At 35.6% G+C, this 24,149-nt stretch overlaps 1 protein-coding gene across 2 annotated transcripts in view; it reads right to left on the bottom strand.

The window, feature by feature from the left end:
- Positions 1–24,149, bottom strand: part of CC2D2B (coiled-coil and C2 domain containing 2B) — a 99,169-nt gene that overhangs the window by 64,387 nt on the left and 10,633 nt on the right. Inside the window, exons 6-15 of one of the 2 annotated variants that reach the window (XM_087432342.1) lie at positions 24,051–24,077; positions 23,359–23,533; positions 22,914–23,050; positions 22,695–22,823; positions 18,903–19,112; positions 14,141–14,238; positions 8,048–8,188; positions 3,897–4,002; positions 3,576–3,694; positions 732–909 (exon numbers count right to left, since the gene is read on the bottom strand). In XM_087432342.1, coding sequence (XP_087288468.1) covers positions 732–909; positions 3,576–3,694; positions 3,897–4,002; positions 8,048–8,188; positions 14,141–14,238; positions 18,903–19,112; positions 22,695–22,823; positions 22,914–23,050; positions 23,359–23,533; positions 24,051–24,077 — 1,320 coding nt within the window. Of the gene's footprint in view, positions 1–731; positions 910–3,575; positions 3,695–3,896; positions 4,003–8,047; positions 8,189–14,140; positions 14,239–18,902; positions 19,113–22,694; positions 22,824–22,913; positions 23,051–23,358; positions 23,534–24,050; positions 24,078–24,149 lie in introns of those variants that run through there. The other variant, XM_087432343.1, reaches the window with a different exon arrangement.

Here is a 24,149-nt window from a genome sequence, read left to right as displayed (position 1 = left end):
TTATTTTGGGCACTGTAAAAAAAACTTTGCTTTAGATTTGTAATTATAATCCTCTCCCTACTCCTCAAACTCCACCCCATGCTCCCATACACAAATATTTATTCCCTCATAACTCTTCTTTCAGGTCTAGACGCAAGTTTAACCCCTATATTAGCCATCAAGACTTCTTGTCTAAACTTCTTTACTGTCTCTAATTTTTCTCAATCATCCTATTTTCTTCTTCCTTTAGTACAGGAGTTCTTATGGTGTGGGTCTTTGGACAGGGATCAGGGGTCTGTTGTGTGTATGTTCTTTCATCACATTCTTCAAGGGATCCAAAATCCAAAAAAAGATGAAGAACAAATACAGCAAGAGACTGAAATCACCAAGTCAAGCCAGGGGTACTTTGGAGAAATCATTCAACACTTATAATAGCTACACTACTCATAAACAACCTTGTTCCACCTCATTACTAAACGAACAGCAATGCTGCACACGCAGGGTTGGCAGGAATTTTAGCAGGAAAGAATAGAAGTATTTAGAACAACCACAAATCAAGTAATTTTGTGCTTATAGCATAAAAAACTATTGATGAATTATAAATATATTATTTATAAATATCTTGTCTAGCCATATAGATTAGTCATCTCAATATAAAAGAAGTTACTTATTACATATAACAGTAGATAACAAGAAATTTAAAATTATATATGGCATAAAATAAGATACAAAAGTAAATGACAATGGCATACCTCCAGGCAAATTGTTTCAGGCCAGTATATTAACTGAATATTGAAAATCTGCTGAAACATGACTTTAAAATCAAACTGTAGGGGAGATACTGAAGTACGAGAAACCTGTTTATCGTTGTACAATATTTTAATAAAATATTTAAGCTTCTGAATTTTGGCTCTCCTCTTTTGTTCATGCCTAAAAATAAATAGACCTTTAAAGGGCACTTGAAAAGCAAAACGGATATAAAATATTGTTCTTTTCAGAATGTACCTTAGCATGTTAAAATATGCTCATTTTAGAAGACAAATGGTATCTTTAAGCCCACTAACACTTGCCTATATGTGGATAAAAGCCTCTCCTACCCAGCCAAATGCTTTTAAAGATATTTACTCAAAAATAGAAAAAGAACTAAAATCAAAGTACTATAAATCATTCAGCTATTTATTTTACTAAACTGTAACTTAAAGAGATTACAGCACTTACCCATCACAAGATGTCTTATAAGAGGAGAAAACTGAAGGACTTAGGAATGGGAGTGGGGGAGCTTGAATTAAGAATTCAAAAACATTTACTAAGTTTTAAAAGAAAGAACACACACACACACACACACCCCCCACGTTTTCAATAACCTCAAGGAGGTGGCTCTAAGTCAACAGGATTACTGTGTCCTCTTAAAGGTTTCTGTAAATCCCTTCAGGCCTTAGGTTGTACACCTTTTTTCTCCAGGACATTCTTTCTCTGAACCCAAAAATCAGAGAGGCAAGCCAGAGGTTACTTCCCTGGGCTTCTATGAAAACACTTGTTGGGGAATAAATTGATCCCTTTGAATGATATGAAACCCCTAAATAGAGTCTTCCATCCATTCATTCATTCATTCACTCAACCAACATTTATTGAATATCTTCTCAGCTGCAAGGCAACTGACTTAATCATGTTTAAGACTTGATCCTCTTTTACAGAAAGGAGAAGACTGCTTGGAAGATAAGCTCTAGCTTGAAACATAAAATCCCCCTCTGGTCTCCACCCTAATCGTCCTATGTGCGCAGTATCTCCCTGCCCCATATCTGCCCATCTTCTCTGTAAACTTCTCAGAGGGTTATGGAACAAAAGATTACTTATTTTTCCTGTCTCCCTGTTGGCCTCTTCTGACCATTCGCTCAATTACCTTTAGAGAAATAGTTTAGTAAAACTTGCCCTTTATGTTGCCTTCTGAAAGTAGTTTTAATAATGAGTTCATAAACTGATTATGAAAATTTGTTAATTCAGGATTATATTTATCTTCAGGAAATCTTGCCTTTTTCTTCACCTGTAAACTCTTTAATCCTTCTTTAATCCCTATATTCCTTTCATTTCTATCCATTCCTATCCTATATTTTTTTTTCAGAGAATCAATTCTTACTCAATTGGACATTTTAAATGGATAATGACAGCAATGCCACACAATAGCAATAGCTTTGAAAAGATATAAAGCATCATATTTCCTTTTGCCTTGACTTCCACCAAGTTTTAGCATAGGCTTTCCAACACAAATACCTTCCCCCTTCTCCTTCCCCTCTTTACTTCCCACTTCCATTTTACAGCTCCTGTTCTCTTATCCTCATTTAGATGGTTCTTTTGTATGTGTGTCTTACATAATAAATTATCTCGGGCCCTTTATGGAACTAAGTGTAGAACAAATAAAGCACAGCCTCATTGCTGCACTTGTCTAGTCAGAAAGAGGGTAGTGATAATTGTGCCTTTGTGTCTGCTACTCTTTTTTTTTTTATTTTGTGAGGAAGATCAGCCCTGAGCTAACATCCATGCCAATCTTCCTCTTTTTGCTGAGGAAGACCGGCCCTGAGCTAACATCTATTGCCCATCCTCCTCCTTTTTTTCCCCTTTTTCTCCCCAAAGCCCCAGTAGATAGTTGTATGTCATAGTTGCACATCCTTCTAGTTGCTATATGTGGGACGCCGCCTCAGCATGGCCGGACAAGCCGTGTGTTGGTGCGCGCCCAGGATCCGAACCCAGGCTGCCAGTAGCGGAGCGCGCGCACCCAACCGCTAAACCACAGCGCTGGCCCCTGTGTCTGCTACTCTTTATGTTCATTTAAAAATCTAACCATCCATTCATTCATTTAATGAATATGAATATTTATTGAGTACCCACTTCTAACATTGTGCTAAATGATGCACTTTCACAATACTCAAAGATGAATTGGTATGAAGTGTCTCATGGGACAGAGATGTTGAAAAGTTGGACTTAGATCAGTGCTCTAAGTTGCCATGTCCTCTTTAAGGGAGATGAGATCCATAGGCTCGGAGATGGGAGAAATGGGGATCTGTATGATATTTGTCTTTGCATGAATGTCCTGGGAGTAGGGAGAAAACATTGTAGCTCAAGGAAGAAGTCACAACCGGGAAGGAAAGAAATTTGTGTCAAAGAAGAAAACTGCCCAGAGTACCCTCTAGATACAGAATACTTTTTACGAAAGCAAGGGGGTCCCTTAACAAGCAAGGGTGAGCATATTATCTTACTTTTTACAGTGGCTTTATATCCCACCTATCTACACCGGAACAAAAATTACTACCACAGCAAAAGAAAAAACAATCATCAAACCAAACTGGTTTATGTCCCACCTTAGTCATGAATTAAAGTGTGACCCTGGGCAACTTAACCTTCCATAAGTATAAAACCCCCATCTCTAAGTCTGAAGATAATACCATAGAGTTATGGTGGCAACTAAATGTGCAAACGCATAAAAAAAACTTCACAAAGTGCCTGGCATATGGTACTCACTCAAGAAATCTAACATTATTATTAAAAACAATACAATTAATAGGCAACATATAACGAAGAAATAATCCTTTAAAAATGCTTACAGTGAACACTTTGATAAGTTTGTTAATTCTACAGTGAAAGAAAGTTGCGGCATCAAGGTAATTGGCTTTATTCTTTCAATATCTGTTTCTTCAACTTCTGAAGCTAAACATGAGAGGCTCTAGAAACCAAAAAAATAAGTATATAATTTACAATTTAAGTTCATTTCTTAAGACAATTATCCTCAAAATTAAACTCTTATGTCTTATATTTGTCATTTTGTTGGGCAACTGTTATGAATACCAAGATTTCCTATTCTACCAAACAATTAAATATAATAACTAGTTAAGGTAAGTTGAATGTTATTTTGCAATATAAAATACCTTCTGTTTTTCCCCATTCTTAAATGCTTTTCTTTCCGTTTTCATTTCAGTCTCAGACATTTCTGACAGTTCTTGTTTTTCTTCATCACATTTATTCATTTTTACCCTAATTAATAATAAACAGAATTATTTGAAGCAGAAATAATGGAAGTATTTGAGAATTAATAGAGGTCTTGCCAACACATACACACACACACAGGCACAAATTTCTTACAACAAATAATTTTACATCTCAAGGAAACTATCAATATGATAAAATTACATATATATAAAAAAAACTTCCTAAGTTTGTTTTCAGTTTTCACAGATTTCTCCCTACCCAGTAAATTTACCATTAGTGTTTACAGCCCTTTTGAAGGGCATCAAGAAACCTTTTCTCTGGTGAGAATAAGTAACCCAGGGGGATGAGAGAGATAAAATTAAGGACACACACCATGTTTCCTCTAATTTTTCTTCCTCTCATGTTTTTTATGCTGTGAGAACATAAGCATGTATAAGGGCAGGTGACCATAGTGATATTAAGTGGTAAATCCCCATTATACTCCTTGGTGTTCATGCATAAACAGTAAGCAGTTCAGGATATTACTACTACTACTACTAGCTACTAGCTGACTCTTATATAGTACTTACTAAGTACATGCCAGGCAATGTTCTAAGTACATATATCAACTCATTTAATACTCGCAACAACCCTATGAAATAGGTATTACTATTACTCCTCTTTTGTTAGTAGTCCAGCAAAATCCAGTTACTTAGAACACTTTCAGAAAATAATTGGCCTAGGAGTTGACTTTCCCTGATAGCTCAGGGCTTTATTCTTTTCAGTACAAGTTTTGTTTTTTAATTTTAATCTTTTAAAAAGGAGATTCTTTGATACAATATTATATGCTTTGCTGGGAATATAAAATGGTGCGGCTGCTTTGGAAAATAGTCTGGCAGTTCCTCTAAAATGTTAAGCATAGAATTACCATTTGACCCAGCAATTCCATTCCTAGGTATATACCCAAGAGAAATAAAAACATATGTCCACACATGTGAGAAGTGACTGCTAAAAGGAAGATAGTTTCTATTGAGGGGTGATGACTAAAATGTTATAAAATGTTAAATTGTGGTGATGGTTGCACAACTCTGTGAATATACTAAAAATCATTGAACTGTACACTTTAAATGGGTGAACTGTATGGTATGTGTTAAAACTGTTTAAAAAATATCATATGTTTTTTGCCTTCTGAAATAAAATACAGGTAACCTAGTGTAGACATTACATACCTTATGCGCTTGAGACCAGACTACCTGTGTTGAAAACTCAGACCCATTACTGGCACTATGGAATTTGGGCAAGTTACATAAGTACTCTATGCCTTACTTTTCTTACCTGAAAATTGAGTTGTTAGGAGGATTAAATGCACTAATTCATGTAAGGTGCTCAGGCCAGTGCCTGGAGTATAACAAACACTCAATAAACATTATTATTGTCTTCCTCTGATTCAGGGTAATCAATATGAACATCAGTTAACTTGTTGTTCTTTAATACAATGGCTCTCAAACTCTGTCACATATTAAAATCATCTGGGGAGATTTTTAAAGCTCTTGTTGCCCATACCTGATACCAATTAAATAAGAATAATGGTTTTAAGGGTGATTCCAGGTCATTCCAGGTCATTCCAGATGATTCCAATGTACAGTAACTTAGAGAATAGGCGCCTCAATACCCAGAACCCCCTTTGGGGGAGATTATTGAGACAGTGATCTTAGGTCCATAGCTTCCTCCTTTCTATACAGTAGCTCTGGGAAATGACGAAGGCCCTGATGTTATTATACTAAATGTTGTGGATTTTCCTGCTTGTATAACTTGCACTTAACTTTATGTTTTTAAAAACCCATTTGATGGTTATCTGGATCCCCTCCAGGTAGGTAGGCACCTAACAAGAGAACATAGGTAAAGAAAATATATAGGAATCTGGGTTCTCTGCTATTTACCAGTGCTGGGGTACGGATTCAGTAGCCAAAAAAGAACAAGGTCTGTACCTATTTGCCCAGCCAGTTTCTCTAAGTTTAATGCAGTGTTGCTAACATTTGACAAGGAGAGTTGATTGCCTGAATAAGAAGACAGGGCTATATTCTCAACTTCCTGCTATCTCATTCTGCCATGATCACTTCATAAAACTTGCTCTAGCTGAGATCAATAACCTCCATGTGAGGAAATCCAATAAATATTTTTAGTCCTGGACGTAACTGGTATTTCAGAAGCATTAAACACTGTTAACCACTCCCTCCTACTTAAAATACTCCCTTTGCTTTGCCTCTGTGGCAAAACACTCTAACTGATGCTTCTCAGTCCCTCCTCTGGTTTCTCCTCCTCTACGCTAAGACATTCAAAGCAGTTTCTCAAGACTTAGTCCTTGGCCCTCTTCTCATCTCATTCTCTACCCTCAGCAGTTTCATACACATGTGTGGCTTTAATTACTATTACTATGTCATAGACGGCCACATTTTTCTTTCCAGCACAAATCATACATCCAGCTGCCCATTCAATTGCTTTATTTAGGGATATCTCAAAGGCTTATCAAATTCAATATGCCCAAAACAAAATATATGAAGAAAAGATAACCTGAGCTCAGTGTTTAGGTCCCAGGCTTTCTTGTCATAAGTACTGTCGTTCGTGTAGTACAGGCCTGTGCTGAAGTCACTAGTGGTTAACTTGGCCAGGAAACCGAGTTCCCAGAAGCATCTTCAACATACAGCTTTTCTAGTTGATCAAAATGATGCTCAAACTAAATGCCCCAGTTTAAGGTAGCTGGGGCTAGCCCTGCTGGGGCCAACCTCATCACTGGCGCTGTGGGATTTAGTTCAGAAGTCTCCTACCAGAAGCAATCTGGAGACACAAACCCAAGCCAAGGTCCACTGGGAAAGCTGAATGTTAAATGTAAGGAAGAACAAATGCAAAGGGCTTCATGTGGGATCAGAGTTTAGAGCAGTGAGAATAAGAGTAGGTGGTGAGCAGGTAATATTGGCCCAGAGCTACTGTTCTGAACAAGCTTACCATCTGTGGCTCTCCTTTTCTGAGGAGGGGTTCTTAATGCATGGGTGTATCGATTGGTTTAAAGGATTAAAGGCAAGATAGCAAGTTTACATGAAGTCAGGAGTCTAAGATAAAGTTCTGCCCTGGGTTAGGTTTAGAAACTATCAGAAGCGCTTTCTAAACCACTGCAGCACGAAAAAAAAAAAATCAACAAAGTTAACTATCTTTCTTAATTGCCTGAAATTGCACTAACCTTTTATAGTTTTGAAAAACAAAGACCCAGGACAATGGGTTGTGGGGAGGGAACCAGTTATTTCACTGTGAGTTCACAAACAGCTTAAGTGATTAACAAGTATAGTTTTTAATTCTAACTATCTCCTCCACTAGACATGTTTTTATGACTTACATGTTTTACCTAGGAGTATCATTGCTGGGTCTATGTTTAACTTAATAAGAAAGTGCCTAACTGTTTCTAAAGTGGCTGTACCATTTTGCATTCCCACCAGTAATCAATGAGATTTCTTGTTGCTCAGAATCCTTGCCAGCATTTGTTATTGTCTTTTTCTTTTCTTGTTTTGGATTTTAGTCATTCTAACAGGTGTGCAGTATATCCCATCGTGGTTTTAATTTACATTTCTCCATTGACATGACATGATGTTGAGCATCTTTTCATGTATTCATCTGCCATTCTTCTTTTTTTTTAATTTTATTTATTTATTTTTCCTCCCCCAAAGCCCCAGTAGATAGCTGTACATCATAGGTGCACATCCTTCTAGTTGCTGCATGTGGGACGCGGCCCCAGCACGGCCAGAGAAGCAGTGTGTCGGTGCGCGCCAGGGATCCGAACCCGGGCTGCCAGCACCGGAGCGTGCGCACTTAACCGCTAAGCCACGGGGCCGGCCCTGCCATTCTTTTTTAGTGAAGTGTCTGTTCAAATCTTTTGCCCATTTTTTAATTGAGTTGTCTTATTAAGTTGTAAGAATTGCTTATATATTCAAGATACAAGTCCTTTCTTGACTACATCAAATAATTGTCTAGCTTCTGGATTTTCTCCCAGTTACTGTGAGTTCTCAGTTATTCATGGGCAGTTCCTTAGGAAACCTATAAGAACAAACAAAGAGCCACTCACCTCTGAAACTGTAACTTTATTGGGGTGCTTGTAAACCCTTGCCGCTGTCGAAGGGATTTTATCTGTTTCCAAGTCCGTAATATACTGTGTAGTAGGGAGAAGTCCTTTTCCCTTTCTAAGTCATAGAGCTGTTTTGTATTACTACAACAATAATGGTAGATCAAAAATATGTTAATGGATTAGAACTACAAGTCATTAAAAATGGCCTGGAAGAATGTATTGCACTAAATCTTCTGGACTCCCCATCTTATGATATTTTTTTCATTTTACCCACATCTTGATATAGAGACTGAAATTCCATTTAGAGATTCATTCCTTTATGACTTAAAGATTTTTCACTATTCAAAAGTGCTCTGCTAAAATCTACGTTTTTCTAGATTTTCTGGACATTCCGTAGTGCACTTATTATACTTTTTTCAGGTTAACAATTAGAACCATTGCTTCAAATTTAGAAATACTTTACCCAATGGGGTAGTGAGCATATTATTTGGATCTTGAAGTAACAGACTGTTTAAAAAGATGCTTATTGTGTTTCATGACTTTGCAAACACATTATTAGTGTGACAAATTACACTGATTGATTTTCTAATGTTAAATCATCCTAGTATTCCCGCAATGATCTCAATTTAGCTATATTATTTGATAAAATTCTGTTTAGCATATTTTTTTTTTAAGAAAACCCATGTCTTTTTGTGTGTGTGTGAAGATTGGCCCTGAGCTAACATCTGTTGCCAATCTTCCTCTTTTTTTTTCTTTTTTCTCCCCAAAGCCCCAGTACATAGTTGTGTATCATAGTTGTAGAGTTGTAGCTCTTCTGTGTGGGATGCTGCCTCAGCACAGCTTGATGAGCGGTGATTGGGTCTGCACCCAGGATCTGAACCTGCGAACCTCAGGCCGCCGAAGCGGAACATGCAAATTTAACTACTACGCCACCGGGCCAGCCCCTGTTCAGCATATTTTTATCTGTGTTCATGAATGAAATTGGGTTGCAATATTTTTTGTATAGTTGTCAGGTCTTAATTTTAAGGATAAGATAACCTTATAAACTGAGTTGAGAATGTGGCCTCTTTTTCTATTCTTTGAAAGAGTTTGTGAAAAACAGAAGTTATCTTTAAGTCAGAGGTTCTCAAACTTGATCACGCATCAGAATCACCTGGAGGGCTTGTTAAACACAGACTGCCAGGCCCCACCCCCAGAGTTTCTGATTCAGTAGGTCTGAGGTGGACCTGATAATCTGCATTTCTAACAGGTTTCCAGGTGAAGCTGACGCCACTGCTCTGGGGACCACGCTTTGAGAATCACTGCTTTAAATGTTAGTATTCTAATTTAGTCATCTGAGCCTGGAGTTTTCTTTGTGGAAAGGTTTCAAATTACTGGTTTGGTTTCTTTAACAATTATTGACTATTTAGGGTTTTTTTTCTTCTTCTTGCCACTTCTTGGATATATTCTGGTTAGTTGTATTTTTGTAGAGAATTTTTTGGCAAGGAAGTTGGCCTCGAGCTAACACCTGTTGCCAATCTTCCTCTTTTTGCTTGAGGAAGATTGGCCCTGAGCTAACATCTGTGCCCATCTTCCTCTATTTTGTATGTGGTTCACTGCCACAGAATGACTTGATGAGTGGTGTAGGTCTGGGCCCTGCATCTGAACCTGCAAACCCAGGCTGCCAAAGTGGAGAGTGCCAAACTTAACCACTACACCACTGGCTGGCCCCGAGAATTGTCCTTTACATGTAAATGTTTACATTGTTTGGCATAAAGTTGTTTAAAGTATACAGCATCTGTAGTAATGTTCCCTTTTCTTTCTTGATATTGTATATGGTATATTTGTGCTCTTTCTTTTTTTTCTGGATCAGCCTTGTCAGAGTTTATCAAATTTTATCAAATGTTTGGGTTTATTGATTCTATCATAGCTTTCTTATTAATTTCTGTTCTCTTTATTTCATTCCTTCTATCCTTTTTCCTAACTTCTTAAAAAAGATGCTTAGCTCATTAATTTTCAACCTCTCTTTTTCTCTACTATATGAATTTAAATGAACAAATTTTCCTCTAAGAACTATGTTAGCTGTATCTCACAAATATTGATACACATTAATTTTTTATCAGTAAATTCAAAATATTTTCTAATTATCAATATGTTTTCTCTGACATATAGATTATTAAACACGTATTTCCTAATTTCCAAACATACGGAGATTTCCTAGCTATATTTTTTGTATTGGGTTTCTGCACTGAATGATTTAAATCCTTTGACTGTATTGAGACTTTGAGATTTACTGAGATAACATAAGGTCAACTCTTGTAAATGTTCCATGTGTTCTTGAAGACAGTGGTATTTTGCAGTTGTTGGGTGCAATGTTCTATAAATATATCTCTAAAGTCAAGTTTATTAATCAGGTTGTTCAAATCTTCTATGTCTTTACTGAGATTTGTTTGGTTTACTTGTTCCATCAATTACTGAGAAAAATGTGTTAAAATCGCCCAATATATTTGTGAATTTGATATTTCTTCTGGTATTTCTGTCAAATTTTGCTTCATATATTTTGAAGCCACATTATATGCATATATGTGTGTGTGTGTGTATAGATGAATATATGTGAATTAAACCACATCATTTTGATGTGGCCCTCTTTATCTCTAGTAAAGCTTTTTACCTTAAAGATTTACTTTATCTTATATTAACATAGCTATGCCAGCTTTGTTATTTTTTGTGTGGTATATTTTTTCCAATATTTTTGTTCTTTAATTTTCGATACCCTTAGGTTCTAGAGAAGTCTCTTGTAAATAACATATAATTGGATTTTGTTTTATTAATTTTAATCCAGTCTATCAATCTAGATAAAAATGGAACACTTAACCCATTTAGATATATTTAGGTTTAACTCCACCATTTTCTTTCATGCTTTCTACTTGTCTCATTTGTTTCTATGTTTCTTTTTCTCTCTTTTCTTGCCTTCTTTTGGATTGGTTGAGTATTTTTTTATTATCCCATTTTCCTCTTCTTTTGATTTGGAAACTATATCATTTTATTCTCTGCCTTTAGAGGTTCTAAGTTAAAATCTAAGTCCTTGATTTATCCAAGTCTAATATTAAGCTTTACCTTTACTCTCCTCTTAGTCAGTGCAGGTATCTTTAACTACATTTACCCTCCTCCATTCTTTACTCCACTCTAGAAGCTTTATATTTTAAGTCTCTCTATATTTTTATACCCCAGAAGACATCATTACATCATTGTTCATTAAGAATTACCCACATATTTACCACTTTCTTTGCTCCTCAATCTTTCCTGACTCATTTTTGTCTGTAAGCTCATGTTCTTTAGAATTTCACATCTGTGGAAAATCTCTGAGCTAGGGTTAAAGTTGCGCTGTTCCAGAAAGAATATTTACCGGCTTTGCCAATTCTCTGGTGTCACTACCAATCTGGGGCTATTTTAAGTAAATTCTAAACCTGAGATTTTAGAATACATAAGTAGCATAAATTCAGGTCATAAATTTGCATGAATGCTGGCTTGTGATTATGACTTTTCAAAGGAGTATTTTTCCCCTCCTGCCTAGTGTCAAGGGCAAAGACAAGCTTCTTTGTCATCCCCTTTACATTCTCCCTTTCACGAGGCTTAACACCCATTATACAGTGATCTCCTATTACACTTTCCAATTAAGTTGAACTTGGCTTTATCTTCTGTCTCTGGCACTCCATGAAGCCATCTGAATGTTAGCTCCATGTTACTAGTGCTTAACAAATATCCTCAATGTAAAAGCTCTAATTTTTAGGATTTCTCCTTTCCCTTTGTTTTGGGCTTTTGCAGATTCCTTACCTTCTTGCCATTTCAGCAATATGTCTCTAAAGATAATATTTCTGTTTTATCAGACATTTTTAGTTGTTTTCACTAGAAGGGTCATTCAGGGAATCTAGTCCACCATACTGCTAGAAATAGAAGCCTATAGCCATTTATTTATTTAGTAAGTATTCAGTGGGTGCTTATTACATGCCAGGCACTGCGCTGGTTAAGAGAGGACAAAAAGTTAAAAAACATATGCTCTCTAGAATCAAGAAGCTTACACACATGTAAATTAATCAATGTAACAAAATGTTATAGGTGTTATGATAGAAGTCCATGTAAGCTAGAGTGTGGGCATAAATAAGAGAACAGTAGACAATAGTAGGGAAAGACTTCATAGAGTATGTGATGCTTGACTCAAATCAATAAATACATAACAGATATCTATTATGTTGGAGGAAGTATTTTAGGTGCTGGTAACTAATAATTACAAATGTGATGAGTATTATCAAAGGGGAAATAGGTAAGTGCTATGTGAGTATACAAAGAAAGAGAATTTAATCTAATGGGCAAGTAAGAGCCTCCCTGAGAAAGTAACATGAAATTAAATAAAATGTATATGTTTACTAAGTGTTAGGCAGAAAACAATAAAATAACCTGTAGAAACAAGAGGCATTAAAACAAAGATATACAGATATTAGAGAGCACAGCCCCTTTAGGCCTCTGGACTATAAAGTTCCAAGGCAGAGAGCCCCTAACATGAGGCTGGAGAGGTAAGCAGAAGTCAGGTTATGCAGGGCCTTATAGATCATACTAAAGCTATTGAATTTTATCTGAAGGTAATAGGAAGCCATTAATGTGGTTTTATTTATTTAGAAAAATCACTCTGGTTTCAATATGGAGCTTGGTTTAAAGAGAGGTATTTTAGGAGACTATTTACACCTGAAATAAAACAGAATCAGTGGGAATGGTTATGGCTGGATGTGAGGGATGAAAGGAGAGGTAAAGAGAGGGGCCATCAATGACTTTCAGATTTCTTTCCTGGGTGCCAGGTGATTGTGGGAACTAGATACGTAGTAGACAGTCATTAAAAGTTAATGACTACGTGCCATTCTTAGTTAATTGTATTTCAGGTGCACATCTTTTCTAATAGAAATATTGTTTTCCAAATGTCCACAAACTACCCTTTGCAGCATTTCAACACCACTCCCCAAATTTTCCGGAATGGAAATCTACTACATTGCTTTTTTCTGCTTTAATAAAAGCAATGACCTCTTCAGTGACCTTCCCACACACACACTCACATAGTAGTAGACCCTATTCACCACCATTGGACCCCATCTAAAGCCTACTTTTCTTTTTCTCGCATTAAAGTTTACTTGCTCCATGTTCATTACGCCAATGACTGTTCTTTGGCTTAAATTTTAGTTAATTTTATAAATAGTACTAATTTACTGTTTTGTAAATACTGATGGCTTCTATTTATTCTTCATTCAACTAATATTTATTGAGTACTCAATTATGTGCCAGGCCTTGTGCAAGGCATATGTCAACTTTCTCAAGTAATATTGTTTGCACTTAACTAGGTTATTCTAGGAGACCAATTATTTAAATCAACTGTTGCCTCTAGTGGTTAAGAGTTTGTGGAACTACGTCACGTCAATGGGTAGGGAGTCAGGGAAATTCTTCAACTATCAAATCACTCTCATATACAGACAATTGTTATATCTTTGTGCATAGTTGAACTTTCTATCCAATAAGCACCTCTCAGTGAGCTTTCCTACTTTTGGAGATTCCTTGACACATAATTATGTTTTATCTTGGAATTATTTTTCCAGTTATTTCATACTTTCCTAACTTCTCTTCCTGACTAGTCTATAAGGCAATGGTTCCCAACTTGTAGACTACGTTTTTTCACAGAGGTCCTTAAATCTATATGCTCTTTGAGTACTGTCTTTAGACTAAATTAATAACAAATCTTGCACATATGTACTTGTAGACTAATTCTCAAATATATACAGTTGAGATTAATAAATCCAAGTCTTGAAAACTATTAGTAAACTCATATTTTTTAATCAACACTTTTTAAAAAAATCAATGGATATTAAAACTACAACTACTTTCATGTGACACTTCTATGAAATATTTTCACACAAAAATGGGTATTAACAAAGGTTGGAACTATTTCTGTAATTGCATAAAGAGTAGGGATCTTGTCATTTTCTTATTTTATATCTTCCATAGCAAGTGCAGAACTCTGTCTATAGAAGTTACTTAATAAACGCTTGATAAATACATGAATGGCCCAAAACGTACCTTATCTGCCAATAATAATCTTGTAAAGACTTTCTGGTCAGCTGGTTTATTTCCAAATTTTCGTTTGCTAATTTGGTAGCATCTGTCAGTGCTTTAAGCTACAACAAAGAAAATAGCTTTTTTGGTACATTTCATCCACCTGTTACCATCACTCCAATGCATCTGCAGGTCTAGGTGTGTGCAGCAGAAGCACAAGTGTACAACTTTTTGTGTATTACTGTCTTGCCTTCCAAAATACATTTCATAAAGCACCTTGGGGCAAAACTGAGAAGAGCCTCAATATCTATCTAAGAAATAAACATTATACCTTGAAACTTCTAGGTAATCAATTCATCAATTAATATAAACAAATGCCAATCAATCAAGATGGCAGATTGAGCACAGAAGTTTACCTTATTTTCCACCTAAAATCTCACGGTTACAGAAAAGATAACTGTCTGTCTTTATCTATGTCCATTGCCACAATGTGTCCATTGTGGGACACATCCATATCTATATATACATATTTATATCTGCATCTATTTCTCTCTATAAAAGAATAAATGCATAACAACACAGGAAAACAAGAAAAAATAAAATAAAGAGAACAGGACGTACCTAGGAAAGTATAAAACAGAGAGAAATATCCACAGAGAATATCCATAGAGAAATAAAACTGGAGGAAACTACACCCTAAAACATGTGCAGGAGAATCTGTCACAGTTAGCGTCAGTTTGTGGAAACTCCAAGACCAGAGTCAACTGATATAAACTTTTACTGGAAGACATAAGAGAAGACCTCAACAAATGGAAATACATACTATATTCCTGGATGAGGAAACACAATTTTTATAAAGATAAAATTTCTTTCAAAATTAGTATAATGTAATCACAACAAAAATGGTAATACAATTTTAAAAATAGAAATTGACAAACTAATTATAAGGTTCTTATAGAAGATTAAATCTATAAGAGTATCCAAAAATAGTCTAGAAAAAAACAATGAGGAGGCACTTGTCCTACTACATCATAATTTAATAATTAAATATAGTAATTAAAACAGGGCAGGACTAGATCAATATGACAGTGGACTAGATAGTCCTTAAACACATCTATGTAAATAGGTGAAGCTGGTTTAGGATAAAGGCAGAATTTTTAATTGGTAGAAAAATTATGATGTTTGGATATTAAACTAACTTTTTGAGGGAAAGAAACTGAGTTGGAGCCTCACCTCACAAGACACAGATATAAACTCTAGACAGAATAAAAGGCTAGAAATTATACATATACACACACACACACATATACTATTAGAAGAATATTTAGAAAGATATCTTTATAATTTTGGTCTGTCAGACACTACTGGTTGCCCTCAAATGATCATTTCTCTTGGTTGGCAGAATCCTAATCGTGTTCAGTTACTCAATCTTCCATGTGTTTCAGAGGTAAACCCTGAGTAGTCTAGCCATTCATAGCAATTTCATTCTTGCTAGTGACTGGTTTAGGCATGATCATGTGATATAATTGTAGTCAATGAGACATGAGGGGAAATCTGCTGAGGTGTGGAGGAAAGGTTGGAGAGGGCTCTCAAAGTGAGACACTATGCTGCATATTGTGTATCTGGCCAGCATGCCCTGAACTGGAGCAGCCACTCTGTTAGTTCCCATGAGAGGAGCTAACCAAGTCAACTTGCTGAAGATGAAGATTAGAAAGAGACAAAATAGCTAGTGTTGTTAATGATATTAACCACCAAGTTAACCAACTCCAGAGTTGGCCTAACTCAGAACTTTTGATATAGGAAGTAATACCTTTTCCTTATTGTTTAAAGCAATTGAGACAGAGTTTTCTGTGAACTGCAACCAAAGGCATGCTGATTGATACGCCTGGGGTAGAGAAGGTCTTAGGAAGCTTAGGAAGCAAACAACAAAATCTAAAATCCACAAGGAAAAAGATTAACAGATTTGACCTCATAAAATCTTAAATGTCTGCCAAGAGATATGAAAAATGAAGTAAAAAAGCAAGTAACAGAGTAGAACAAAAATATATAAGACATATTCAAAAGATATACAGTCATACGCCACATAATAATGTTTCTGTCAATGATGGATCACATATACGACAGTGGTCCCATAGATTAGTACCATATAGCCTAGGTATATAATAGGCTATACCATCTAGGTTTGTGTAAGTATACTCTATGATGTTCACACAACAATGAAATCACATAATGACGCATTTCTCAGAATGTATCCCTGTCATTAAGCGACTCATGACCGTATAACTTTTAGAGACTTACATCCAGAATATATATTTATACATACTTTAAACTCTTATAATTAGTTAAAGATATACAAAGCAACAGAAAAATGGGCAAATAATATCAACTATTGGTAAGGACTCTGGGAAGTGGGCTGTCCTATACTGCCAGTGGAAATTTAAATTGGAAAAACTTTTTTGGAAAGGCAATTCATCACTATCTAATTAAATTTAAACTTCATGCATCCTTACCCTTGACCAAGAAATTTCACTTCTAGGAATCTAGCCTACAAAAATTTTCACATGTATGCTCAAATATATAGATACAAGGATGTTCACTGCTTTATTATTTGTAATCATAAAAAAATGGAAATGACCTAAGTGTCACGAATGGGGAGTGATTAAACATATTAAACATATTAAAATACAGGTGTATTATGGGTCTATGTATAGTGATATGAAAAAAGCTCCAAGATACAGAATTTTAAAAAACCAAGTTGCCAAATAATACATATGGGAAGATCCAATTTATGTTAAAAACTATCATGGCATATGTATATACAGAGATACATAGAAAAGAGAACTTTAAGGTTGTACCCCAAACCATGAGGTGAAGAATGAAGTGGGGCTTTCACACTTTTGAAACTTCTATGCTGAATCTTTTCCAATGAGAATGTATTCTCATGTATTACACATGTAATTAAAAAGAAAAGCTAGTGGGAAAAATAGCAGAAGTCTGCATAGCTGAGAATCCTTTCTACTCTCTCACATTGTCTGCAACATTTCTCCTTGTTCTTTAAGTGGGATTCATACTGATATAAAGGAACATATTCCAGTTTAAGAATTCCTTGGATGGGGCCGGCCCCGTGGCTTGGTGGTTAAGTGAGCGTGCTCCACTGCTGGCGACCCGGGTTCGGATCCCGGGCTCGCACCGACGCGCTGCTTCTCCGGCCATGCTGAGGCCGCGTCCCACATACAGCAACTAGAAGGATGTGCAGCTATGACATACAACTATCTACTGGGGCTTTGGGGGGAAAAAATAAATAAATAAAATCTTTAAAAAAAAAAAAAAAAAAAAAAAAAGAATTCCTTGGATACCAGTGAGTCTTTTACTACTCTGAACTTGGTTTGAACACACTGGGAACAAGCAGAGCCATACATTTCACACCAAGGGACTAAAACTGTACATAAACTATAAATCAGTATTTCGGTAGGAAACCAACGGATACATCCTGCAACTCTTGGCCTTTCCTCCTCCTCCCCACTGCTCTTCTCCTCTTTCAGAAGAGAAGGGCGTGCACATGACCTACCAAATTTCTCTTTTTACAATTTACCAGAGGACTGCAGAAAATGTTTATATGCACATCAGAGAATAAACTGAAGAAAAGTAAAAATCAACTAAGAAATTACTTTTGGCTTCTAAGAATCAATAATAATAATAATAAAAATGTTGCAAATAATGATCCCAAAATGCTATTTTATATAGAGAGTCATGCTACATGAAAAATAAATGTAGAGTCTTTCTGTGCAGTGATAGTACTCTCATGAAACAAAATTGACATTGCTAGATCAGACTTTAAAGATTATACAATACTGATGGAAAATTATAAAGTAGATATCTATAAATGAAATCACCTTTTCAATGACCTACATCTTAATTTCAGAGTTGGTTCCTCCATTCATACAAACAATGGCCATATTATACTAAAAGTTCAAATATTCTATATTTGTTTTAGGAAATATTCTGACATTATTAATGCATGATCTTCATCTATTAAGTTCTCCCACACAGTTGCTACATGAAAATTCAATCAAATGGATTAAGTCCTGTGGTTTTTGCACTTGTATTTTAAAAAGCAGGTATATTAAGGTACAGTTCATTTCCAACTTATTGGAAATAAACACCTCACTAAGTATTTATTTTTCAAATATATTCATTAACTGAACAAGACCTATCAAAATACCTTTTCAGAGAAAACACTAGTTAACAAAATGCTCATGTATCAGAAACTCAGACAGTTTAAATGAGAGGTGCAAATTCATAAAAATAATCAGTGGGTACCTCTTTTATTTCTCTTCGGACTCTAAATACTCTTTATGATGTCATTAGATGACTATTTGGATTAATCATTTTCAGAACAAAACTCTTCAAATTTGATATGAGATTCAAGATCTCTAATATCTTTATCAAAAATACTTTATTACAAAACTTAAAACAGCCATACAGCTCTTTTAAATGTTAATTATCTCAAATCTTCTTCTTGAGTCATAGGACCAAGAATACCACTGATTAGTAAACCATTTATAAGTGCTAAATATTCTGCAGGATGTTTGAGGTTGCCTCCCTGGCCAGTCAACTCCTACAGTTTCTCTTCAGAAAAACTGAAATCAACCATTGTTCTAATTGGTTAAATATTTAAAGTGCTAAGAGAAAATGTTCCATGATAATTTGCCCTGTATTAAGAACTTTGTTTTCTCTTTCAACGCTAAAGGTTCAGCTCCATAAAAATACTGAAAGCCATTCTCACCTTCTCATAAAGCAGCTGAGGTAAATTCTGTTGCTGCCTGTCCTGAAAACACTCATAAAGCTGAAGCAGCCTAGCACATAATACTTGTTCTTGATTGAAGAGAGCATGATGGCTGAATTGCAAACCCACGATGTTGAGATCTAATTGATACATTTCCCTTTGACCTTCCATTTTATTCCCAATAGAGCTTTCTAGATCAGATTTCACTGCCTTTTAAAGAAAAATATGTATACAATGTTAATTTGATTCTATTTATTTTGAAATTACAAGTAACTCCTTATAAAAGTAACATGTTAATTATAAGAAAATTAAGAGATACAAAAAAAACAAAAAACAATAATTTGATCCTTCTTCCTTGAAACTGATTATGGCCCTTGATTTCATAAACTATATTTATATTACAGCATTTTAATCATCTTGCTATAAATTATTGTCATCTATCTTACTATTGTGTGTTGGTAGAGGTTAGACTTTCAAGTTATAAACCCCAAAATAATTTCCTATAAAAATACTATGGTAATTGGTATTTAGAATTGTTGGGTAAATGGATTGACTACACGATGATCTAATAGTCATTTGTGGGCCAGAGTTAAATGGCATACTCTTACGAAAACATTGTTCCTAAGTGAATATGTTGGTAATCCCCTGGAAAATTCCATAGAGGGGTTTGGACCCTCTAAGCAAAGGCTAACTTATAAGGATATCATCTTTCTTTATATATGAGACTGTCTCCATTTGGATGCCAGATTAGTTGACATCTGTAGACCTTAAATTATATACAAAGTGATTCAACTATGTTTTAGTACACTACTTTGAATTTAAGCACATATGTTTGAATATGCAGGTGACTGGTTTTTAGTGATGTAACTTGAGAGGGTTAGTGGATTATTTAGCACGTACAGCCTAATTCATGAATGCCTAGCCACTCTCCTAGAGCTATGACTGCATCCACCTAAAAAGGACAGCGTGAGCCCTCTCTCTGGATCAGCCTAGTGTAACAGAACATGGCCTCCAGTCTGTGCCATTGCTATTACACCTGCTATTACACTGAAAAAGTTGCTATCCCACCCCTGACCTGGTGTGGCAGATCCAGTGCTTCTCAAGGACTGTAGGTCACCAGCATGATGCCTACATCTCTCCCTCTCTACCCTTTCCTGAGCTAGGAATCCTCCTCTTTTCCCTATTGGGTTGAGGGAAAGCCAGAGAACAGCCATAAAGCTTGTTTTTGTTTTATCCCTATCTTGTAAGTCTCTATTCTCTACGTAATAACCAACTCAAGGGGGGGAACCTGCTCTTGATTCTACCTATAAGATTTAGTTAATTGGTAATAAGTTGGTCATTAACCAGAAAAAAACACCAAGGAAATAGACAGTTTCAGTTTTAAACAACCAAATTATAAATGAACTTTTGGAAAATAAAGTTGCTAAGCTAAAGATGCCTGTCTTATTAAGCAGATTTTCAGCACTGGTCAAATAACTGTGTTCTTACTTGCTTTGGGTTTCTGTTGGAGTGACACGAGCCTCTGCCCTTGGTCCTGTCCTATTCAGTACCTACCGATTGTGGTGCTCAGGAGCTAGAGGAGGGTAACTGAGATGGTGGAATATCCAACAACAGTCAAACGAAGTGAGTTTAGACTGGAGAGTAAAAGCTAAAGGTGGAAGTGACAGTAGGCTTCAAATATTTGAAGAGCTGTCACATAAGTGAAGTACTTTATGAGTTCTTTTATGGTCAAATGAATAGTAGTGATCCAGGAGGTAGATTTTAATTCAACACAGAAAACAATAAACAATTAGAACTGGTTAATACTGGAATGAATTCTCTCAGGAGGTGGTAAGCTCCCTGACACAGGTTATAAGCAGCAGTTGACTGGAGGCATTAAGTGAACTTTTAGAACTAGCTAAGTGTGTTAGACCAAAAACACAAAGATCTAGGCAACAATGAATCAAAGTCCAGACAAAAGCACAAAAACATCCAAGCTGATGACATGTGTTAAATCGAGGTAAATATATAAGAGAGGAGTGCCAGAAGAGGGAGTAGAGTAAAGGGCATAGTCAAATGGACAGGCAAAACTAGTCAGCAAATAACACCCGGGTAGTAGAAGTACAATAGGGTATTAAAGTACCTGGCAGAGACAACAGCAAAGAGAGGACCTTGTTACTCAGCAGCTATTGTCTCTGTTCAGTTTCCCCTCTATTTCTTTTATTCTGTGAGAAACCCCAGATGAGCCTTGCCTCCAAGGCTGGGAGGGCAGAGTAAAAAATGTGGAGAAGATCAGAAGGGAAAGGCAGGCAGAGGCATTTGTCTGACACAAATTCTTAAATACCTGCTAAGAATTCTACAGGATGAATTCTAATACTCAGTTTAGATGCTTGGTAAAGTGACATTTACATTTATTCCCAACTCTAAGAGTCCATGAAATACTAAAATTGTGCTTGTATGAAGCTAGAACAGATGCACTGAAGGAAAAAGTTACTTGTTTAGCCCAGTGGTTCCTGATTTGGGATTCTGGATGGTTACAAAGGTTAATCTGGATGGCGGTTAATATTTCTCCAAGACTTGTATATTTGGCATTTACTTGTTATCAACCACTCATTCATTCAACAAACTGCCATTGTTTCAAAGACCTCTCTCCCTAAGAGCAACGGTCTCAGATAATTGTGTTCAAATATCTGTGCTATATCTTAAGAAAAATTTACAATAAGCAAACAAAGAAAAAAAAAAAGAAAACGTCACCGTAAAGTGTAAAAGTTATGCTATGTAACAGCAAAGAACAAGATAAGATAAATACCAAGGATTTCCCTCCTTCCTCTTTTGTTCTTTTATTTTTATTTTTTTATTTTGTCCATTTATTTCCACTTTGTATCTACTTACAGCCATATTTCCTTTATATAGAATGGTTAAGGCAAGTGAATGGGCAATTAAGTTTTCGTACATAGTTCTGATTTAAAGTTTTTCAAGCCAATTTTATAATATAACTATTTCTGTCTAAATATTTCTTCTCATTAGGTTAATGGACTGCTAATTTTCATAATGTCTTTTGGAATACATACAAAATTTGTTTCTTTGATTATAAGTATAATATATATTCATTTTTGAAGTTTAGATAGACAAGAGTATAAAGAAGAAAATAAAATCAATCCTATGTCCTACTATCCAGAGATAATTATTAACTTTGATATATTTTTCAGATAGATATATTTATCTATATACACGTATATGTATGTACTTATCCATTCATTGATAAATTCATTCATTCACTATCTATTTTTATAACTATCTATTTTTATAAAATCAAGATCATATATAATTTTACATTCTGCTTTTTTCACCTCACATTTTATTTTGAGCATTTCCCCATACCATTAAATCTTCCTTAAAAGCATAATTTAATGGCTATTTAACATTTCATCATAGTTTTGCCATTACTAGACACACTAATTTTGTGTGTGTGTGTGTGAGGAAGATTGGCCCTGAGCTAACATTTGTTGCCAATCTTCCTCTTTTTGCTTGAGGAAGGTTGTCACTGAGCTATTATCTGTGCCAATCTTCCTCTATTTTGTATGTGGGATGCTGTGTGGCTTGATGAGTGGTGTGTAGGTCTGTGCTCAGGATCTGAACCCGCAAACCCCGGGCTGCTGAATTGCAGCGTGCGAACATAACCACTACTCCACCAGGCTGGCCCTGTAGACGTACTAATATTTTTAAAGAGCAAATTAACATCACAAAAACATAAGTTATAATTGATATCACAAGAATTCTAAGCATAATTACAAATAAACTGTTGTTGGTTACCTTCCTATAAATGGTCTTTAGTGCTGGATTTAAAGATTCCTCGCTTACGTTGACTCTAAAATTCCATGACTGTCTAATAGGCGAAGGTAATGACATTATTTCTCCACTTTCTTCAAACCAACACTTTCCCTATCAAAAATATTTAAGAAACATATTAAATATTTTACTAAAAACAAATGTCATATACTATCAGTGAGTGGTTTAGCTTGGTGCACTTGCCTCTTCTAGTTTAAGCAGACGATTTTCCATTTTGTTGCAGGTCTTTTTATATATTTCTGGCTTTCTCTGAATATAGAATCCTTCATCTTCTAAAATGCGTGGCATCATATCTTTCGGCAGTTTACGCTGGTTGACCACTTAATAACAAAATTATATATTACTTTAAAGTCCAAAATTTGAAACGCTATTGACCAAACAAGAAGCAAAAGGGAATTATCATAAACCCTACCACTAAAGTCTAGCAGAAAGTCTATATATACATATGCAATGAATGAGTTCTTTTAACCAATTCCCTTAAACTCAGAGGAGGCATGAAGAAAAAATACAGAAATGTTTCTATAATTTTAGGTCAGTACTCTTTATCTATCCTGCTTACAAAGAAGCTATTACTCTATAATATGATTCATTAATGACTTGAATGTTTTATTTAAAAAAAAAACTTTACCTGGAGAACTACTTGGCACAAAAATATTTGCCTGTTGTTTTTTGATTTGTTCTTGATCATCTTCATATTCAGCAGCTTTTACTTCAAGTAAATCTGGAAAAATGACTTCTTCCATAAAATCTTCATCTTGGCCCTCAGAAAAGTTCTGTAAATTATCACCAAGTGAAAAATGTTTCTTTTTTTTTTTTTGTGAGGAAGATCAGCCCTGAGCTAACATCTGCCAATCCTCCTCTTTTTGCTGAGGAAGACTGGCCCTGGGCTAACATCCGTGCCCATCTTCCTCCACTTTATATGGGACGCTGCCACAGCATGGCTTGACAAGTGGTGCATCGGTGCACACCCGGGATCCGAACCCCGGGCCACCGCAGCAGAGCACGTGCACTTTACCGCTACGCCACCTAGCCAGCCCTGAAAAATGTTTCTTGTAACTATCACTTACTGATCTTTGTTGAGTACCAAAAAGAAAAATAAGTATACATGCCTGTCCCCAATGATTAATATACAGATAAATGAAACGTACTGGGATCTTGCTGTGAATTATCTTTCTGATCCATGCCACCCAGTTCAAGTTCAAGCTGAAACCGTGTTATAATGAAATTTCATTGAACCTACAGAGGAACTCATTTAAGGCTTAATATTACATAATACAATTTTTTTATAGCTCTTCTTTGCAATTCTCAATGAAAGACTACTGAAAAAGAACTATAATTCAAGCCCTCCTCTCCTCTGGAAAATATTCTGAGATATTGGACTATGATATTTCAACTACTGAGAATTCACAGTGTAGGACA

Source organism: Ceratotherium simum, chromosome 6 (assembly GCF_057802395.1).
Source record: "Ceratotherium simum simum isolate JZ-2026a chromosome 6, ASM5780239v1, whole genome shotgun sequence".
Taxonomy (NCBI): domain Eukaryota; kingdom Metazoa; phylum Chordata; class Mammalia; order Perissodactyla; family Rhinocerotidae; genus Ceratotherium; species Ceratotherium simum.
This window is presented reverse-complemented; position numbering and strand designations above follow the sequence as displayed.